Source organism: Malus sylvestris, chromosome 5, assembly GCF_916048215.2.
Source record: "Malus sylvestris chromosome 5, drMalSylv7.2, whole genome shotgun sequence".
NCBI classification, from domain to species: Eukaryota; Viridiplantae; Streptophyta; class Magnoliopsida; order Rosales; family Rosaceae; genus Malus; species Malus sylvestris.
In genome coordinates this window covers 31,285,598-31,304,568 of record NC_062264.1, presented here as the reverse complement: position 1 = coordinate 31,304,568, position 18,971 = coordinate 31,285,598, and the positions used below count along the sequence as shown (strand labels likewise).

At 39.1% G+C, this 18,971-nt stretch overlaps 3 protein-coding genes across 5 annotated transcripts; 1 reads left to right on the top strand and 2 right to left on the bottom strand.

Annotated features, from left to right (window-relative positions):
* Nucleotides 1–3,830: 3,830 nt before the first annotated feature.
* Nucleotides 3,831–8,346, bottom strand: LOC126622410 (uncharacterized). Of its 2 annotated transcripts, none has more exons than XM_050291128.1 (10): nucleotides 8,109–8,346; nucleotides 7,889–7,987; nucleotides 7,365–7,792; nucleotides 6,851–7,058; nucleotides 6,295–6,465; nucleotides 5,957–6,057; nucleotides 5,584–5,652; nucleotides 5,435–5,475; nucleotides 5,225–5,336; nucleotides 3,831–4,779 (listed from the first exon to the last, which is right to left on the bottom strand). In XM_050291128.1, exons 1-9 carry the CDS (start codon nucleotides 8,274–8,276, stop codon nucleotides 5,272–5,274), a joined length of 1,350 nt encoding a protein of 449 aa, XP_050147085.1. In that variant the 5' UTR covers nucleotides 8,277–8,346; the 3' UTR covers nucleotides 3,831–4,779; nucleotides 5,225–5,271. The 2 variants fall into 2 exon arrangements, with proteins under 2 accessions (XP_050147085.1, XP_050147086.1); XM_050291129.1 differs by having other exon boundaries at nucleotides 7,527–7,792.
* A 215-nt stretch (nucleotides 8,347–8,561) lies between these two features.
* On the top strand, nucleotides 8,562–10,285 carry LOC126622411 (uncharacterized). The gene is made up of 3 exons (XM_050291130.1): nucleotides 8,562–9,377; nucleotides 9,664–9,913; nucleotides 10,001–10,285. The coding sequence occupies exons 1-3, from the start codon at nucleotides 8,581–8,583 to the stop codon at nucleotides 10,193–10,195; spliced, it is 1,242 nt and encodes a 413-aa protein (XP_050147087.1). The 5' UTR covers nucleotides 8,562–8,580; the 3' UTR covers nucleotides 10,196–10,285.
* On the bottom strand, nucleotides 10,254–16,228 carry LOC126622408 (probable inactive histone-lysine N-methyltransferase SUVR2). 2 transcript variants are annotated; one of them, XM_050291126.1, is made up of 12 exons: nucleotides 16,104–16,228; nucleotides 15,740–15,779; nucleotides 14,918–15,153; nucleotides 14,757–14,801; nucleotides 14,517–14,633; nucleotides 14,043–14,424; nucleotides 12,598–13,802; nucleotides 12,134–12,399; nucleotides 11,944–12,010; nucleotides 11,786–11,836; nucleotides 10,867–10,963; nucleotides 10,254–10,644 (listed from the first exon to the last, which is right to left on the bottom strand). In XM_050291126.1, exons 3-12 carry the CDS (start codon nucleotides 15,098–15,100, stop codon nucleotides 10,616–10,618), a joined length of 2,442 nt encoding a protein of 813 aa, XP_050147083.1. In that variant the 5' UTR covers nucleotides 15,101–15,153; nucleotides 15,740–15,779; nucleotides 16,104–16,228; the 3' UTR covers nucleotides 10,254–10,615. The 2 variants fall into 2 exon arrangements, with proteins under 2 accessions (XP_050147083.1, XP_050147084.1); XM_050291127.1 differs by lacking the exon at nucleotides 16,104–16,228 and adding an exon at nucleotides 15,917–16,076.
* Nucleotides 16,229–18,971: the final 2,743 nt, after the last annotated feature.

Genomic DNA, 18,971 nt, shown 5'->3' with positions numbered 1-18,971 from the left:
AAAAAATTTTGAGATTGGTATAAACCTCCATTGAGTCCATGAGATTTAAAATCAATAGAACTCGTCACATCAATCATTTTGGTCATTTAGTAACAAATGTTCGTTAAATAAAGATCAAAATAACAAAAATACCCTCAATTTTTGTCATATCATTTAGACCCATTATTTATTAAATTGAGAGTATTTTTGTCATTTATGTTCTTATTTAACGAAGATTTTTCACAGAATGACCAAAATGATCGATACTAGAAAAACTCATAACTACTTCTATCGATTTCAAATCTCAAGTAACAAAGTGAAGAATTATGTCAATCACATAGATCATTTTAGATTTTTTTTAAAAAAAATCAAAATAAATATATGCCTAAGTTGGTAATGAGAATATGAATATCCATTGGCTTTTCATTTTCTTTGCCTTTTTGGAAACAATTTCTTGAAGAAGTAGATATGTGTATATACAACTACGTGTACGTACCTGATTAAGTTATCATGAATCCAATTCCAACAAGTAATTATACCCTAATGCTAGGATTAGCACAAAGGAAAACTTGTTTTGTTTTAGTGAATAAAAAAAAAGAGTTTTAAGGGCTGGTTTGGTATTGTTGTGCTTTGAAAAAAAAGTTGTTGTGAGAATAAGCGGCTGTGAAATAAATCAGCAGAGTGTTTGGTAAACTTTTTTGTAAAAGTGCTTTTGAAAAAAAAACAGTCTGATAGTGGGTCTTTTCATTAAAGGAGCACTGTAGCTCCGTGTGCTTTGAAAAAAAAACAGTTTTCTAAAGCTGCAAATAGATGCTTCAACTTTTCCTTTGATTTCAGCTTATTCTCACAGCAATTTCCAAAATAAATCATTTTTTTAGTTTACCAAACGCCTAAAACTCTCACTGCTTTTTGTTATGGGTGCTTTTTTTTTAAGCACCTCACTCCCAAACCACCCTAAGACACCTAGGTTTAGATGAAATCAATTTCTAATGATGCCCCTCTCAATTATTCAAAGGAAGAACGTGGCTTTATTTTCCATTCGGGCGATATTGAGAGACGAAGATTTAAATGGAGGACCTCTGATGCAGAGATAAATTGTTTTCAACTACTCGAACTACAAGTTTCGAAAAAACTAACTTGTAGAAGGTGGCAGTATTCAGTGAAATCACTGGTCTTTTATGCAGAGGAATAGAAAGCACTGAAACTTACAACTTTGCAATACAACAACACAGCATCATATGCTTTGGCCACTTCAAAAGTACACATATAAAAAGGAAAAACAATGAGTCTGTTTTTACAGTACACCAGTGTATGTGATGCACCGTTTTTATGAAAGATTGGAATGTTTAGATTAAAGAACACAAATTCAGTCATCTTCGTTGCATTCATACACCGGTGTATCATCAACTGCACCGTTGCATTCATACACTGGTGTATTATAGAATTTTCACAGCAGTGCATGCACTGAAATTTCTCATGCTAGATATAGTACATGGAGTTGGGTAATTTGAATGTCCTTTTTGCCATGGGAAGTCCCTCAAAACTGCTCCACCGGTCTCCAATGATGCCCCCCCATATGCGGTAACTTTCATCAATCAGCCTATGGACTTGTGTTTTTGCACTTCCTTGAACTCATCTTCAGGACCCTGCATTTCACACAGGTGTATGAAAATTGAAATCAGATCTCTCTTATCAAGCGAGATACTGCTTCTGAAAGTCCTAAAACTGCTTTTAATTTTGTTTGGCGAAGAAAATTAAAAGTACTTTTAGGTCATTGAAGCATTTAATTTCTACTTAAGCATTTGCTATGTGCTTCTTCATGAAGCATTTTACACCTTGTACATGTTTATATCAAAATCACTTGTAACACAAACACTTATGAGCAGAAGTGCTTCTTATAGAAACGTTGATTGATTCATCCTTTTGTTCTCTTTAAGAATAAAATAATTATGAAAAATATGGATTTGAAACCTTGATGATATTCCATACCTCAATATGAGACTAGTCCATCCATGGTATCCAACCCTAAAGAGATTATGATGATCAATTTTTCCCTTCTTGAAGAGATTAAAAAGATTTTGATCCCACAGTCTTTGATCTCATGGAAGAGCTTCAGTGTGTGCTCAAGAGCTGGTGCCTTGCCTTCTCTCAACCATGCCTCCAAACAAGTCCCATTCAGCTTCTCTCGCCTAGTTTGAATTTTCCGAAAACAAAAGTACGTCTGTGACATCCAATCTCCACCTCGTTAAAAGAGTTCCCAGAGTTCAAATCTCACGAACGGTTCTTAAAATGTGACTTGCCCGAAACTGTGTTTCTTGAAGTAAGAAATGGTGGAGAAAAGTGTGTCATCGACATAAAAAATCCAAGCATCTTTGCCATCACCCTCCAATGTGCAGCAGCTGCTGCTAAGTAGAGAGTGACATGTCCTCCAAGGGCCTCTGTGAGTCAGCCTTGTACTGAGAAGACGTCATGTATTTCTTAATGTACCCAACACATTCTTGGGGTGCAACATCAAACCCACTAATGCTGTTCACTTCAACATTGATCCTCCAACTCTCACAGTACTTCTTCAACTCATCTCCCAATTCAACGCTATCGGTTTTTCGGGTTTTCAAAATGTTCCAATATGCTGTTGCTGCTGCTGCTGCAACCACAAAGCCTGAGAGAAAAATTAGAAATCCTATGAGTTTTCCCATTTGGATGCGGTTGAAAGAAAGGAGGTGGAGATGGAGATGGAGAGAAAATGGGTGAGGATAGATAGGGAGGGGGGTAAGTAAAGAATTAAGGGGTGCATTTTTTTCTCATTGCGCACAAGTGGTAATAATGTTTATTACCTTATTTATTACCGTTGGATGAGTTTAAATTTGAGATTTGCATCTATTCACTATACAGATCTCAAAATTTAAGTGGTGAGCATCACCGTTACTTGAGGGTGGTGAGCAAAAAAATAGTCTCAAGAATTTAGGGCACATAATTTAGGGGTGGCATGGGGTGTGGGGCATGGATTGGCATGGCCTTTTGCTCCAAGATCACATGGTGTAATCAATTAAGTTTGATGGCTAGCAAACTGATTTGTGGATTAATGAATATATGTAATGGACAACTGGACAAAAAGGCTAATTTATGCTTCACAACTCATAAATTTGTTTCCTAGTTTGTAATCATTTATTTTGCACTGCACTCAAAGTTCTGAGTTCGATTTCTCTCTCGTAATATCACTTGCATAATGAAAAATAAATAAAATTCTAGTAATTTAGCTTAATTAGCATTTCATGCATGCCCATCATAGTTCTTGATCATTGAATCTTAGCCATCGATTTAAATGTCCTTTGGGCTTTGTGAGCAGGCTCATCATGGTTCATGAATTTCCAAGGAAATATTACAAATTTGGGATCAGGTAAGGGGAAAACAAAACATCCAATGGCACAAAGGAAAAGTATTATATAATTATGCGAGTTCCTCAAGTTAAAGGTTCTTCTATCTTATCATTGTTCTAAGTTTGGAAAAATTTTGAGTGTAATCGGTGATATATCTTTATCTGAATGTTTCACTTATTACGTTTGAGGTAACTTATCCCGGTGATAGGATAAGGTTTCTCCCCAAGTTGAATTGAGATTATGATCGGATGCCGAAGTGTCACCCTTAGTTACTCGACATCTATAAAAATCAACGGATGCTAAAACATGAAGTTTTGGTAGAAAGAAGTTAAGCAAAACAAAATGTGGATAAACACATAACGATCCTCACAATTTTAGGTCACTTTTCTTTCCAAATGGAAACAAAAATTAGGTCGAGTTTTTTAATGGCAGTGATCTTGGAATTGAATACAAAACGAACATGGCAATGAACAGTGGACCCCAAACCTTATCTGTGGAATTCACTTTATCTTTTTGACAATCAAAAGTATAAAGATTGCAAGAATAATAATATTTGCTCCACTCATAAAATGATAAGAAATCGCAATTTTTATAGTATGCGGAAATTATTTCTCCAACATTCATCTCGCTGAAGAGAAGCAAAATAGATCGAAAATGAAACAAAATGTTCATGCTGTTATGTGCCAAACTATGAGCGATGGCCATCAAACCCGTCGTCGAAGTTGAGAGAGTAGCTCTGAAGATCATAGCTGTACCGGTTGTAGCTCTTTTGCCATCCCAAACCTTGTTTCCATTGTGACTTCAACTTCCAAAACAACTGCCTTAAAAGATATGAACCGCGGCAGTAACCCACTGAGGATGCACTGCTTTGATTGCCAACAAGCTTGACCTCAGACCCAGCGCTTGCGATTCTCTTCAATGGCTTCGAACACTGGAGTTTCCAACAGACAGAGATGCTAGAAACTTTCATGTTTTTAGTTCCTCCTCCACCTTGACCGTGTGCCATTTTATAGAGAGATGGGTGGAAGCAAAAAGAAGCAGCAAGAATGATGGTGTAACTAGAAACAGGTAAAACCACAGATGAAGCTTTCAAGTAACAATTCCCACTAGCAGGCATAATCAACAACATGTCCCATTCTCATTGGTCGGAGCAGATAAACGTTACAATCAGCAATCAAATAAAAAAAATTTGATACTATTCCAGGTCCTATAGGACCCAGATTTGAGAAGGAATTGATGACTTGCCTCAAGTGATGTAATGTCAGTCAAGGGAGAAAAGCACTTTTTGAAAAAAGTTGATTTCCCTTGTCTGTTGTTTTTTTCCTTCTGATTCAAAGGAAGCTTGATGGAGAAGTTCCTGGAAGCATATAAGTGGAATGAGATCGACTCTTGTGCACAAAGTTTCACACCGGCCATATCATACCTACAAGAACAATAGAGTAAACTTGTTAATCATTTTCTGTGAACTTCATATAGTGTTTTCATCACATGGTTGGTCACAAAAGGCCCCTCAAAGGTCACCAAAAATTGTGTCGTGTAGATCTTCGATACCAATACGATTAAAAATAATAATTAAGCAAAATTGTGCTTACATACAAAGCATATATCTGAGCAAAATATAACACTTACATAGTTACACTACTGCATTTAGAATAGTCACAAGTTCCCCAAACCAAAAAAGAAAATGCTCCTTTCAAACTTTCTTTCGTTCCAACTTCAAACGATTTATTAGATTTCGACTTATATATTTAGTTCCATAAATCTAAGCCTACACAAATTAATCTGTCTAACACTTCATATAACAAGCAATAAATATGACTAATGGAGTAGAAATTATTCAGATTTGCATGGAGGATAAATATGCTTACAGATGACTAGCAAATATTTCAAAACAGTTCAAGCTCCATCGGCGACTTCAGGCTAAGTGAGAGCCATTGACATGAAAAATGTAAAGGCACCAAATTCTCTCAGCAAGTTCACCTGGAATTAAGTTAGGAGTTAATTCTAGAACTTCCTGTAAGCATTATTTTAAGAGAAAAGGGCAGGGGACGACTGTTCAATTAATTTAATATACTTACAGTCATTGTGCTCCTTCTTATCATTAGCACAGTTGCAGCATCTGCAAAACAAAGTGTGTGTGAATTTCTGACTGTAACAGAATTATTTTCTCGCGACAATCATACATCTGGGCAAATATTATCAGTAGGAAGAGTTAAAATAGAAAAACCTCATTGTCGAAAAATCTCCTTGAAACTGAATCTGAATTTCGCTCAAGTACAATCTAAACAACGGTGACCTGCAGTAAAAAGAATTGCATGCTTCAATTACAAACACACACTTGAAAACAAGTGATAAAAATTCCATAAAACTAAACTAGTTTATGATGTCATATAAGATATCACCATCAGTCATTCTTATTAATGCATAGGTACTTATTAAAACTATTTCAATAAAAAAATAAAAAGGCGCTTAAACTAAACAAATGTAAGGGGGGGAAATTAAAACCATTCAAAACCTATGACTCAGTTCAGTTCATATTCCAAAATTAATTCAAAGTCCACGACACATTCAAGCATATCAGAGAATGTATAAGAATATACCAGGAAGGAATTGCAACGGCTGCAAGAACTGGGGATACTTTCCACAACTGATACATCTGATTTCCCAGAAATCCACTCAAATACTCGAGAATATCACTTCCCTAGTTTCACACATATAAAAAACCCATGATTAGAAATGCAAGGAAGACAAAATATGAACCAGCAATGAAGAACAGAGAAATCCCAAATCTGCAGAATAGCAGACACTCAGGCACGCAGGGCAAAAAGGACACAAAAAGAAAGTAATTAATAATGTCATGCATAGCAAATTTTACATGTACAAGTGTACACCACACACACACACACATACGTATACTTGTATGTATTTAATATTGTACCTTTGTACACGTTGCTTCCTGTTTAGATTTAAGATCTGTAGATCTTCCATGAAGTAAGTTGCATACTTCATTATATTGCTCTAAAATATTTTTGTAGTCATGAGAAATTGACATCAAATGTTCAATTAACGAAGTCCATCTGCTTGTAATACACCCTAGTAACAAGAGCTCCTGTTTCAAGAGAGGAAAAGCATTTAGTTATTATTGTGAGTAAAGGCAGTTAACATATCCAGTTTCATAGTTTGACATCGTCTTGTAGGATGTGCAAGGGACAAAAATTTCTAGGATAAGAAACAAGTACAATTTATTCCTAAGATAGAAATTGACTATATTATTAGGCACCTAAAACTCTCTTATGAAAGAACTGCATAGTATGCATCTGTGCACATGCAGGGGAGATGTTAATTACATACAAGCCTAGCGCACATAACCAGGCAACCTTGAAAATAAGGAATATTTATTGTCGGAGAGAATCAATCGTTCAAGGGATTTATCAAAGTACAATTAGGAATTCAGTCTAAGTTGGTAATTTCTTTCTTGAACTGAACTTACTTACAGTTGTCTCGCACAGACCATCATCACTGCTTCCTGCTGAAATATTCAAATTCAACCGTTCAAAAATTTGTACCCACTGAATCTTAGGGGCTGAAAATATCATACTAGCACCTGACACCAACCGAATAGTTCTCTTATCAAGAAAATAAGAGAGATTCTTTGATTTCCAGCGGTTCCATGTCATAGAACCAAGCAACCACTCTACAATCCTGAATAAGGAGCCACAAGATATTCAGTTCAGGCCCCAGCATTGAGACATCCAACAGTAATATTTTGATTTTGCATGCAAACTTTTCTAGAAAAAACGCGTAACTCAACTAATTGCATCTTAGAAAACGAATTTATGGCAGACATACTACCTTTACCAAGAAACCAGCCACTTACTCCTTAAACCAGACATAGGACTCTACCATAACTCCTCACACCATACGGTACGCATAGGGAACAATTCACTTCAGTCACATACATTACTCTTCCACAAAATACAAGTTTGTGCACACACATATCCCACTTACTCTGGAGCATTTTCATGCTTTAGTTGTTCCTTAAGCAAGTTATCATCGAACTCGCTCCAATTGCTATGTCTGACACTTTGAGAAAGAACATCTAAGCCTGCTTCAACCGATGTTATGAAAGATGCAGTAGACCACCTCCTCAAGAGCTCTTGGACCACGTACCTTGTGAAACCATCACTGCCACAATTTTCAGTCGTTGTAGCTGGTGCAATTCTTTGATCAAGCAATGTGTTCTGCGATTTCAATTTGTTGAAGTACGCATTCAGAAAGTCATGCCCAGTTTCCGATAGCTCCTCGAGATCCATCTCCACGGTTGCCGTCAGCAAAGCTCTTAGATGTACATCCCTCAAAGGCAATGTATGAATGAGATGCTCTAATACAAAGCGCCTTGCCTTAGCAAGAGTAGCAGACGACAGATGAGCAAGACCCTGGTTTATCGCATATAACTATGACTTAACAAACAAGTTCACTTAAAAAAATTCAAGGTGTCAAAACAAAAAATTTTACAAATTCATAAAACTAACCTTAGGGAAAGAAGCAGCTGATGTTATTTCAGATAGAGCTGCATCAATTTCCTCCACAGAACTCGCATAATCATCTGAGCAGCTAAAACTTCCGAAAACCTGATAATAACAGCGAAACAAGATCTCATCTTTCAGTACCCAAATGAACGGACAATGGAATTCAGAGATACCCTTACCGCTTAAACGAAATAAAATTGGGAAAAAGTAGTGAAAATTTGACCTGCTCAAAGAAGAGACCCCATTGGAATACTTTCTTGACGTTGTGAGAGTCCCAGTGGGCAATTCGACCAGACGATTGGTACCCAGAAAGCAGAATCAGTATATCTACGAACCCTTTGATCAGATTCACGACTTCTTCCATGGAGATTTGTGGGTGCCTCCAACCCATAGTCTTCTTCCTTCCGCCCCTGAAGTCCAAAGGAGTCAACTGCCCAAGCTCTTTCAATGTAAATGTTCAATGGGAGATACGAATTGGAGGATACGATTGTCAATTTCATCAAAGAGGCGGTGCGGCGGCCTCTGGCTGTTTGGGTTTCTGATTTTCCCGCCCTCTAAATGTCAATTTTTCTCCATATGGACCGCACGCCGCCGTTTTACCCAGTTCGCGCGCTGACAATGACGCTGATTCCGAACGACGTGTCGTATAGAGGGGACTTATCCTCGATCAGAACTGGAAACCCAGCAGTTCGAAGATGTCCCTGATCAGCACCCCCCAGCTCCCAACTCCGCCGCTCCACAGACCCAGCACCTCCAGACGGACCAACCACAAACCCAGCATCTGCCACGTCAGCGCTAAAATGTCCAGCAACAGCCAACCGCCCCAACCGCCGGACCCGACTTCCCTCCTCTCCTCCGTCACCAAGCTCCTGTGGGGCCCGTCCCTCCCGCCCGGCCTCCTCATCTCCACCGTCCGAACCGCCTGGCACTCCACGTGGCGCATCATGATGTCCCAGCTCGCCCCCTCCGACCCCACCCTCGGCTACACCAGACCCCCCTCCAAATTCCGCGCCGTACCCAACCAAATCCCCCTCCAGTCCCAAACCTCCCTCCACCTCTACGTGGGCCTCCCCTGCCCCTGGGCCCACCGCACCCTCATAGTCCGGGCACTCAAGGGCCTCGAAGACGCCGTTCCGGTCTCGATCGCCGCCCCGGGCCTCGACGGCTCTTGGCAATTCAACAACTCCGCTATTTCCAACCCGAATACCATTACCCCCGGCCCGGATAAAGCAAATGGTTGCAAAACTCTAAAGGAGGTGTATAAATCCAGGGCGGGAGGGTACGACGGAAGGTCCACCGTGCCGATGCTTTGGGACGCGAAGAGGAAAGAAGTGGTCTGCAACGAGAGCTATGATATAATCCAATTGTTCAACTCGGGACTCAATGAGTTAGCTCGTAATCCGGGTTTGGATCTTTCGCCACCTCCATTGAAGCAGAAGATTGAGAAGTGGAATAGCATAATCTACCCCAATGTCAACAATGGAGTTTATAGGTAATTAATTACCAATTAATCCTCTAATTCTTTATTATTTCGACTATAAACTACTCTTCTAAAGTACTGTGATCGTATATGGTGATTCGAATTTGGTGAAAGAAAAAAACGACTGACTTAACTCACGACTGCATTTAATTCACTTTGAGTAGGGGAATATGCACGAATTGAACCGGTTATCAAATGTTCAGTGTCGTTAAGTTCTATTTTTTATTGAAAGTTTGAAACCGGTTCTATTTGCGTTTGCATCCGTTTTTGCTCTTACAGTTTGTGCCGATTTGTGCAGATGTGGGTTTGCTCAGTCTCAACAAGCATACGACACGGCGGTGAACGAGTTGTTCGATACACTGGACACGATCGAAGATCATTTAACCAGTTCGAGATACTTGTGCGGAGGCGAACTCACACTTGCAGATGTTTGCTTGTTCACCACGTTAATCCGGTTCGATCTCGTCTACAACGTGTTGTTCAAATGCACCAAGAAGAAGCTCATCGAGTATCCCAACCTTCATGCTTACATGCGTGAGATTTATCAGGTACAGCTGCCTACTGAACCTTCACTCCGACGAAGTTACTGGTTTTGTTTTATCAAGCACCGATGAGAGTTTGGTGTTTTTCTACAGATTCCGGAGGTCGCAGAAACTTGCAATTTTACTGCAATCATGGAAGGGTACTACAAAACCCTATTTCCGCTTAATCCGGGCAGCATTCAACCCGTCATGCCCGCCGGATCGGAGCATGAAGTCCTCTTAAGACCTCACAACAGGGACTCGCTGTTGCTTCAAGGCAAAAGCGAATCGGCGCTCTATGTTTCTTGAGCCATACAACAACTCAGTTCGGATGTGTATTTTGTATATTTTGGTGAACCAGACAGGATTATAAAGATAGCATAGGCATTTCCGAGTACATAGTTTTCTATTTACACAACGCAAAACGCAACCGAGGACAACGCATTATATAGCATCGCCATATCGGCAGCCATATATAGAACTAGTCATTTAAGCAGTACCGCTAGCCTCTGCAAACACTGCACGCAGGCGGTGTCTGACCAAAAATTTACCATCAATGGCATAGGGCACCAAATGGGACATATATGTATAAAACCCTGTACAAAAAATCGAAAAGATCCATCCTCGGCTTGATTCTGCACCTACGCTTGATGTTCAACGAAAGACAAAACTACCAACTGTCGACGCACTGACCCCTGACATAAACTACTTGAGGTACATTCCCGGCGTTCACCTTGCAATTGATGCAGATCTAGATCCTATTGCGAGTAGAAGAGAAAAGGTTAGCATCAGAAGCAACATGGGATTACAAGAACAATCAAAGAGTGCCCCAATTATGGATGAAATCGGATGAAACTTTGAACTCGGACTAATAAATATCAACCATGTATAGAGATAAGTTGGGCAGGAAAATGATCATCGCAGACAAACAAGGGATGTGCAACTTTGGTGCAAGGGACACAAATGGAAAATACACTTACTATTTGAACGTTTCATGTTCCTGCAGAATTTGCTGCCACATAGGCACTGGAACACCTTAACAGGATGATCATGGTCGTCGAAGTCAATGCCATAATCCTGCAAAAGCATCCCGAATAGTGCAGTTAAGAGGGGCACTTAAATCCAAAAGAGTCATTTATACAATACTATACACGTAATGCAGTCTAAATAGGAAATTGATCTGCCCATACTAAGGTATCATTTTGTGCTTGAACATTTTTAAAGGATGAAGCTAAGTGTTGTCTTCGGGATAAGCGCAAGTCAGCAGACCATATTTGGATACATTGATCTGTTGTGTGGTGGTAGGTTCAAAGTAGGTACTCGCGCATCAGGTATGTTTAACTAAACCATATCAATCAACCGTTCTCCTTTATGCATTTTTTTTTCAATGAGAATGAGACCTTTCACAATCAATAGATAAATGATTCTACCGAAAATCAATTCACCGTACAACTTCTAAGAAGTAGAACTGGCTTCGTGAAGTCAATTGAACTATAAAAAGTAGTAATGAAGATCACTTGTAGATATGGCATTGTACGTACATATTCCCATAACCAATCGAGCACCCTTACCAAAATTAGTTATGAAACTAAAATCAGAAAAATACTTTTACAACTCATCAATTTGGTGAAATTTAAAATGAAAACATTTGATTGAAATGGAATTACAGTGGGTTTTATCTTGATAAAAGATCGTGGTCAGACTTGGCTCAATAAATACTAGACTAAACCAAGAAATAAACTTCCTAAGCCGCCTAAGGGTTTCAGCATTTTAACTTGCCACAGAATAAAATAAATAAATAAATAAATAACTGTTTCATTGATAATTCATTCGTGTTTAAAATGATTCATAAAAAATTCATTAAGATTATGCTAAAACTTATAAGATAAAATTTCTCACCCAAGTAAGTTCTTCCAAGGCATTTACTTTTCTTGTTGTGAAGAAGGCAAGCTGCACAAGACGACATAACAATATTTATACTTGGTACGTTGAAGAATTATGCGTGCAACAAAGTAGATAGCTATAACTACGCAAACGAAGGATCAAAGGTTCCATACATGATAATAGCAATGATCTGGGGTTTCCACTTCAACTGGGATTTCAGCCAAGTTTGCATCCAGACATCTAGCATAATATGCAAAAGAGATCCCATAGTAGTAAATATCTTAGTAAAAGAAGCATAAAGTATCACATGAATGGAGGGCATGACTAAACCAAAAGTACAGGCAAAGAAAGAAGTGGCATTACCTGTGATTAATAAACCTGGCAACATTTCCATAGTTTGTAGCATCCAAACAGAGAGCTTCTTCATCCCTCAAATCTGCTTTGGAAGCCCAATTTGCATCCAGTAGCACTGGATAGGGTCGCTTGCCACTTCTGGAGCTTTTAATGTTCCTCTCATGTAACTCTTTGCTGGTTAAAACTTCTCCAACATACTCGCACACAAAGGCACCTTTCGGCAGGTCCTCCAAGGTTCGGAGACCCCATCCTTTTCCTTCAGAAGTGAAAAATACCTGGAATACAGCGCAAATCAAACAAAGTGTTACAAAAAGTATTATAGATGAAAACTTTGTATTGACATGTTATCTTTCGAGAATATAACCACTAAAACTCATGAACAATATATGCACAGATTTACATCAATAAGAAAACAAATACCCCACTCCATCAACTAACAGTAATCAGAAAGAGCATTTTGAATAGATTCCAACCTGCAACTTCCAATTTAAGCCTCTCTGGACTACTCGATTTCCACACTGTCTATGGCAGCCACACTTGCTCCAGCATTCTTTAATAAATTGCCTCCTTAAGTGGCCCTTGCATGGTTCTAAACAATCATCATTCTTGACTCTTTCAAGTGGGCAGCTTTTACAATAGAAAGGACGGTGTTGTTGAGGGTTGCGAGTCATAGAGATACACTCTTCCAAGAAATCATCGTTTAGAAGGCCTTCTCGGGTGTAAGCAAAATCCCCCTCAGTCTGAGATGCACAAACACACGGTACAGATGCCAATAGGCAATCACCAAAGCAAGTTGGGCAGCAATTTGCGTCCCCAATACCAGAAAGGCGGAAGTTAATAGCAGCATCTTGGAAAACAAGGCTTTGGGAGATATAGAAGAAGGATGGTGGACATTCATTGTTTTTTTCATTTACCCATGGTATTTTGACTCTTTCTTCTCCTTTGGTTATGTCATTTATGTCATGATAACTCCTTAAATCATCAGAAGGTAGATCACAATGTTGTACAACAACCAGACCACGAGAGTCTTCCAGTTCACCTTCCTTATCAACCTCAGCAAAACCATTAGAATCAGCTCTCTCACCTGCTTGTCTGCATTCACCAACACCATTCAAAGACAAGGGTAGTCTTGGAACTTGAGAAGCAGTAACAGCAGTAGGGCATTCAATACTAACAGGCCCATTCAAAGATTCCTTAGTTCCATGCACAAAATCGCTAGCGGTAGTTTTTTTCAATGCATCAAGATTTGGTGATACACTTACAGATCCATCCTGTGATTCACCATTGGAATTAGTTCCCAGTTCCAAGAAGCTCTCACACATGTGCCCCAACAGATTCTTTAGAGAAAAGTTTGGGTCAATGATTTTGTATGAATGCAGATATTTTTCCTCCGTCAATTTTATGACGGCATCTAGCTTAGGCATATGAAAATCTAGTCGTCCAACAGCTGAGCTGCAACTGAACGAAAGCTTTACCTCTCCCAAGGGTGAAGACGCAACTTCTAAGTTTGAAGATTCCTCTTCAACGGTTGCAAACTCAAAGTTCGTATTCCTTTCATTACTTGAAGCTATGATATCACTTCTTGTACTTTCTCTCTCCTGGGATGCCACAGGTTCTTGATCATTTTGTTCCCGAGTTGCACCATTTTGGATTGGAGGGTTTTCTTTACTTGAGGGATCTGCAAAAGACCAAAACAAAAATTATTGTACAAAAAGATTATTGAAGGTAATAATCTAGAAAAGTTTATGCCAGTGTTATAATACCCAAAAAAGTTTATTCCACAATGTATTATTTATGTTAAAATTGGCATTCATAGATATATTTAATTCATGGTTAAAGTAGTTTATTTTGGTTCCTGGTTCCAACTATCCATCACGTGAGATATCAATGACAGCATACTATAAGGCGAACAAAGTACCTGGAAGGATGACTGCTATAGGAACCTCATCTTGTGCCATGTCATCAGTGAAGGGCTCATCTTTAGGCTTCATTAATTGATGAGTGTCAACCCTCTGTTTCGGCAAAAAAATGATGCCTGACTCGGTACTTCGCTTTCCATGCTGTGCCAAGGGATTAGACACAACTGGTTGCTTGCCCTTATTTTTGTTACCCAGATGGGGTGAAACTGGTTGCTGCAATTCAGCCCTTGAGTCAGGTGACCGTGTAATATCCCGTGGCAACATAGGGTTGCAGGTACTTGGGGATGGTGAAAGTACACCCCCATGAGTTTTTCGCAACCTTTTCAGGGGACGTTCAGGTTGATGAGGCTGTGTCAATGCTTCCCCCATATTATCCTCCGGCTAGAATATAATAGACCAAAAGGTAAGTTAGCAGATATAGGTAAAAGGGTGAGAATGTGTGAAACACAAGCAAGGGAGTTAGGTGTACATACATCAGCATTTGTAGATTTCTTCTTCTGTGATGAACCCTCATCACCACTTGAATGTATTCTTTTCGAGGGACGGGCAGGTTCACGACGCAGCTGAGGCTCTTCTTCCATATCTTCCTCCTGATAGGTAACAGGACATAATATGTCAGGAAATGCAGCAACAGATATGTCAGAAACTATAGCCACAAGGTTGAGAAAAACAAGAAATGGAGCAACAGAACCAACGTAATTCAAATTACATACATCATAGTTCTTGCTTTTCTTCTTCTCCTCCTTCTCTTCCACCCCCTAACAGAATAAATCAAAATCAAACAGACATAAATAGAGAGACAGAGAGAGGACAAACAGATAAAGAGAATGGAAATGGAATAAAGAATGCCTGACCAAAGGGAAAAGAAATGCACCTGAGTATCCTCCGCGTCAAATATAGCATCTAGAAGAACTCTATAATTTTCTTCTTCAATCAGCTCCCAGTTTCTGTCAAATAATCTTAAGAGATTTTTCAACACTGGTTTGACCTGTTTTTCATTAATACCAAGCTCTGCCATTGCTTTAAAGGCTGCGCTCACTCTTGGATTCGGCGCCATCACTGTCCGCTCACCACTTATTTCAACTGTGAGCTTCCCAATGCAAAATGTACCTACATTTTCCAACATAAATGAGAAATGATGCCCAAATAGGAGTTTAAAAAAATAGATATGCCAGTTCATTACACAATAGAAAGTCTACCACCATGAAACCCTTGAAACCAAAAATGCAATCGACATAAGAGTATTAGAGGTTTCACCTTGACACTCAACAACAATCAGATGTTCCAATATCTTTAAAACACTACACACGCAACAGTCTTTCAAAATCCAGACGGACGATAACAGATTTAACTGATAGTTCCTAGCTGTATATATGCTAATTTCATCTTTCACTTCCCACCCTTCCAGCATAAACTAAAGTGCCCCAATTTGGAAATTCGAAAACAACAGCACGTTTCTACTAGAAAAGCACCAGAGGAAGACAATATGAAACCGAATCGTACATACACATGCATCAAAAGGGCCAAAAGACTAACATTAGTTCAGGTATCTATAGAATGAACACAGAAAACTCTCCCTCCTCCTCTCTCCCATACGAGGGGGGAGAGAGAACGAAAGAGCTCACAAAAACAGAACTTGTAGCAACAAAATCTACATGTATGCAAAGTACAGCACTAATAATAACAAAAATCTTACCAAGAAAACCGGTTTGGAGCTTGATTCAGTCTACCAACACCTGAAAATCACCCAAAAACAACAAGTGTAAGAAACCACAAGATATTTTCTTTGACCTACATTTTCTCAGTAATCAAACAGAATTTCCACAAATATACTCCCAAAACCAAAAGCGCAAACAAGCTTCAATTAATGTACCCAGAAATTAGCGAAATGAAAACCCAGAACCCAGAACTTGAAAAGGTTTTCGGAACGCACTGTACAGAGCAGAAAAATGTTTCGGAAAACCCCCCAAAAAGAAACGCGAAATTGGAAAACGGAGAGGTTTCAAGGATCGAAATAGTTTTTGAAAACCAAAAATTTGAAATATGGGTAGCGAGCTTACCAGCATTTCTGAAGAAATTGGGGGGAGTGAGAGTGTTTAGAATTAGGGTTTTCGAAATTTGATCCGATTTTACCCACTATTCGCTCTCAGTGGACGTGTAACTGCGTTAACACTTGTCATGTCCTGGGGGCGAGTACACGAACGTCTGGAATATTTTGTTCAGAATTTAGTAACTTAGTTTATGTGTTGTGGCAGCTGTGCTATCATGCGCCTGAATGGTAAAATTCTAAATTTCTTTTTATTTTGTCAAATGATAAATTTGTTAAATCAGAGAACTGATGGATTCGGATTCGAACTTAGTTCGTAGTGCAAGGCCAACACTTTTCTTTTTGTACATCAATTTCTTAGATGGTAGATTCTCACAGAAAACAGGTTAGAAGGTAACTAACTACTAACTAAATCAAACATTTTATCTCTAATTAGAAAGAATAGTCTTTTCCAAACAGGAGTTTTGTTGATGATTGCATTCGCGTAATTACAGTTTTATATGCATTCTCATAAAAAAGTCGAAAAAAGAGCGTGTAAAGCCTTTTTAAAATTATCCTTAAATTTACGTGTTATACAATCGTTTTAATTTAATGCAATTTTTCACCTTTGTTACATGAAGGAATACAATTAAATGAAATATACATCAGTCACCGTTTTATTCTAATTGAAAAGATGTTCGTTTATATCAACATATCAACGTTTGGGAAATTGATCATTTCCGGATCCATTCCTCCTAATCCACCAAATTAAGGAATTCGTATCATTGAAAATTGATCCAACGGTTACAAACAGGAGCCCACTTTAAAAGTTATAATAATTTTAGTCATTGAACCAAATTTCAACTACATGGATTCCGTAATTTGATAATTAGGAGGAAGAGATCCGAAGAGGATCCCTTTCCATTTATTTGCTCGCTAAAACAATTGAGTGCTACAACATCAAATTCTAAAAATAACTCACAAATTTCCATTTGTGGCCAATTAGTAATGCCATGTTTAGATATTAAAGCAGAGTTTATGGAAGTCTATATATTACCATGATAAAATATAAAAAACAAGGTGACTTAATGGTTGGGAACGAATTCCACACCTATATTTCACATGACACATCTTGAGATCGATTTCTGGTGTTGGTGAATCGTGTGATGATGGTCAGGGAAGGTTGAAATGCCTCTGTAAGTCTTTTCACCCTGAATTGATGAACTGCCATGGCGAAGCTACCAACTGGTTCTCTTAAAAAAAATAAAGGGTTACTACCCACATGTTTCGTGGTATTCAACATTTAGTACATCAATTTTTTTTCGTCCCAGAGTCATACTTGAAGTGTAAATTTTGGGAAAGTCTCATACATCTGTTAGTCAAACTGTTAAGTCTCCCGTTAAGTAATGACGTGGCGCCAATGTGGACAATGACTGAGCGTCACGTGTCATTTTATTTTATTTTTTCTTTCTTTCTTTCTTTCTTCTCTTCAGAGGTGATGTGGAATTTTTTTTTCTCTCTCTCTTTTTCTTCTTCTTCTTCTTCCTTTCTTCTCTTCCTTTCTCCCATAATCCACACCTTCCACCCGCCGATTTGCCTTTCTAAACCAACCAATTTCCGAAACCCTACCAACACACCATCACTCCACCTCGCCGTCGCTCGACCTCTACCCATATGTTCAAATCCTAAATGTCAGTTGACTCTTCACCCTCTGCTGCAGCCACCACACCTCCATCATCAAGCTCATACCTTCCCTCAACCTTTTCCCTTCCCTTTTTCCTTTGCAACCCCCACCATCCCTCATCTCCTCTGCATTCATCATCATCTATCATCCATTGTCAAATAATAATTTTCTTTTTTAAACCTGGGCCTCGCCTACCCTCACCCATGCTCCCACGCAACCTTCCATCCCGACCCTTCTCTACGCCACCCAACCTTCCCTCCATCCCTTCATCCCTCTCTTTCCATGGCCGCTGCCGACGTCACTTTTTACCGTCCCCAATAACCCAATTATCACCCCTCATATCTAACATAATGTTCAAAAATACACCGCTACACACCAAGCACCCACCATCGTCGGCGGTTTACGCGGTGCCCGAAACTACACTGTTGCATTTCCATGGCGGTCGTTGCTAGGCTGTTGGACAACATCGAGTTCCTGAACCGCCGGAGCAACGACGATTTTAGCAAATCTGGGGCTGGCTTCGAATTTTCTAGGTTTTGTCTTCTTAAAACCAAATGTGAAGGTTTCAAGTGGAGGATCTGAAGGTGTCGGGGTTCGATTTAAGGGATACGCAGGTGGGGTATTCGATGACGTACGAGTTCGACGTGTAGGTGGACAACAAGGTCCTGCCTTTCAAACTTCTGAAGGACGTCGACCGTTGGGACTACGCCCACTTGCCCATTTTTAGGGTCGATGACGAAAATGGGTTGGTCTAGAAAGGCAAATCGGTTGTTGGGAGGTGGGGATTTTGGGGAGAAAGGAAGAGAAGAAATGAAGAAGAAGAAGAAGAGAGAGAGAGAGAAAAAAAAAAAAATTCCACATCACATCTAAAGAGAAGAAAGAAAAGAAAGGAAAAAAAAAGCACGTGGACCCCTTAATGACATGTGGCACCCAATCATTGTCCACATGGGTGACACGTCATCACTTAACGGGATACTTAACAGTTTGACTAATTGATGTATGAGACTGTCCTAAAATTTACACTTTATGTATGACTCTAGGACGAAAAAAACTTGATATACTAAATGTTGAAAACCACGAAACATGAGGGTAGTATACAGAGTTTAACCCTAAAATAAAATAAAAAATATATAAAAGAAATTTTACGCTTGGCACATGTTCTCCTGCAAATCGATGACAAAATATTAACATAATGCTTCGTGTTGAATGCTGGGTTTG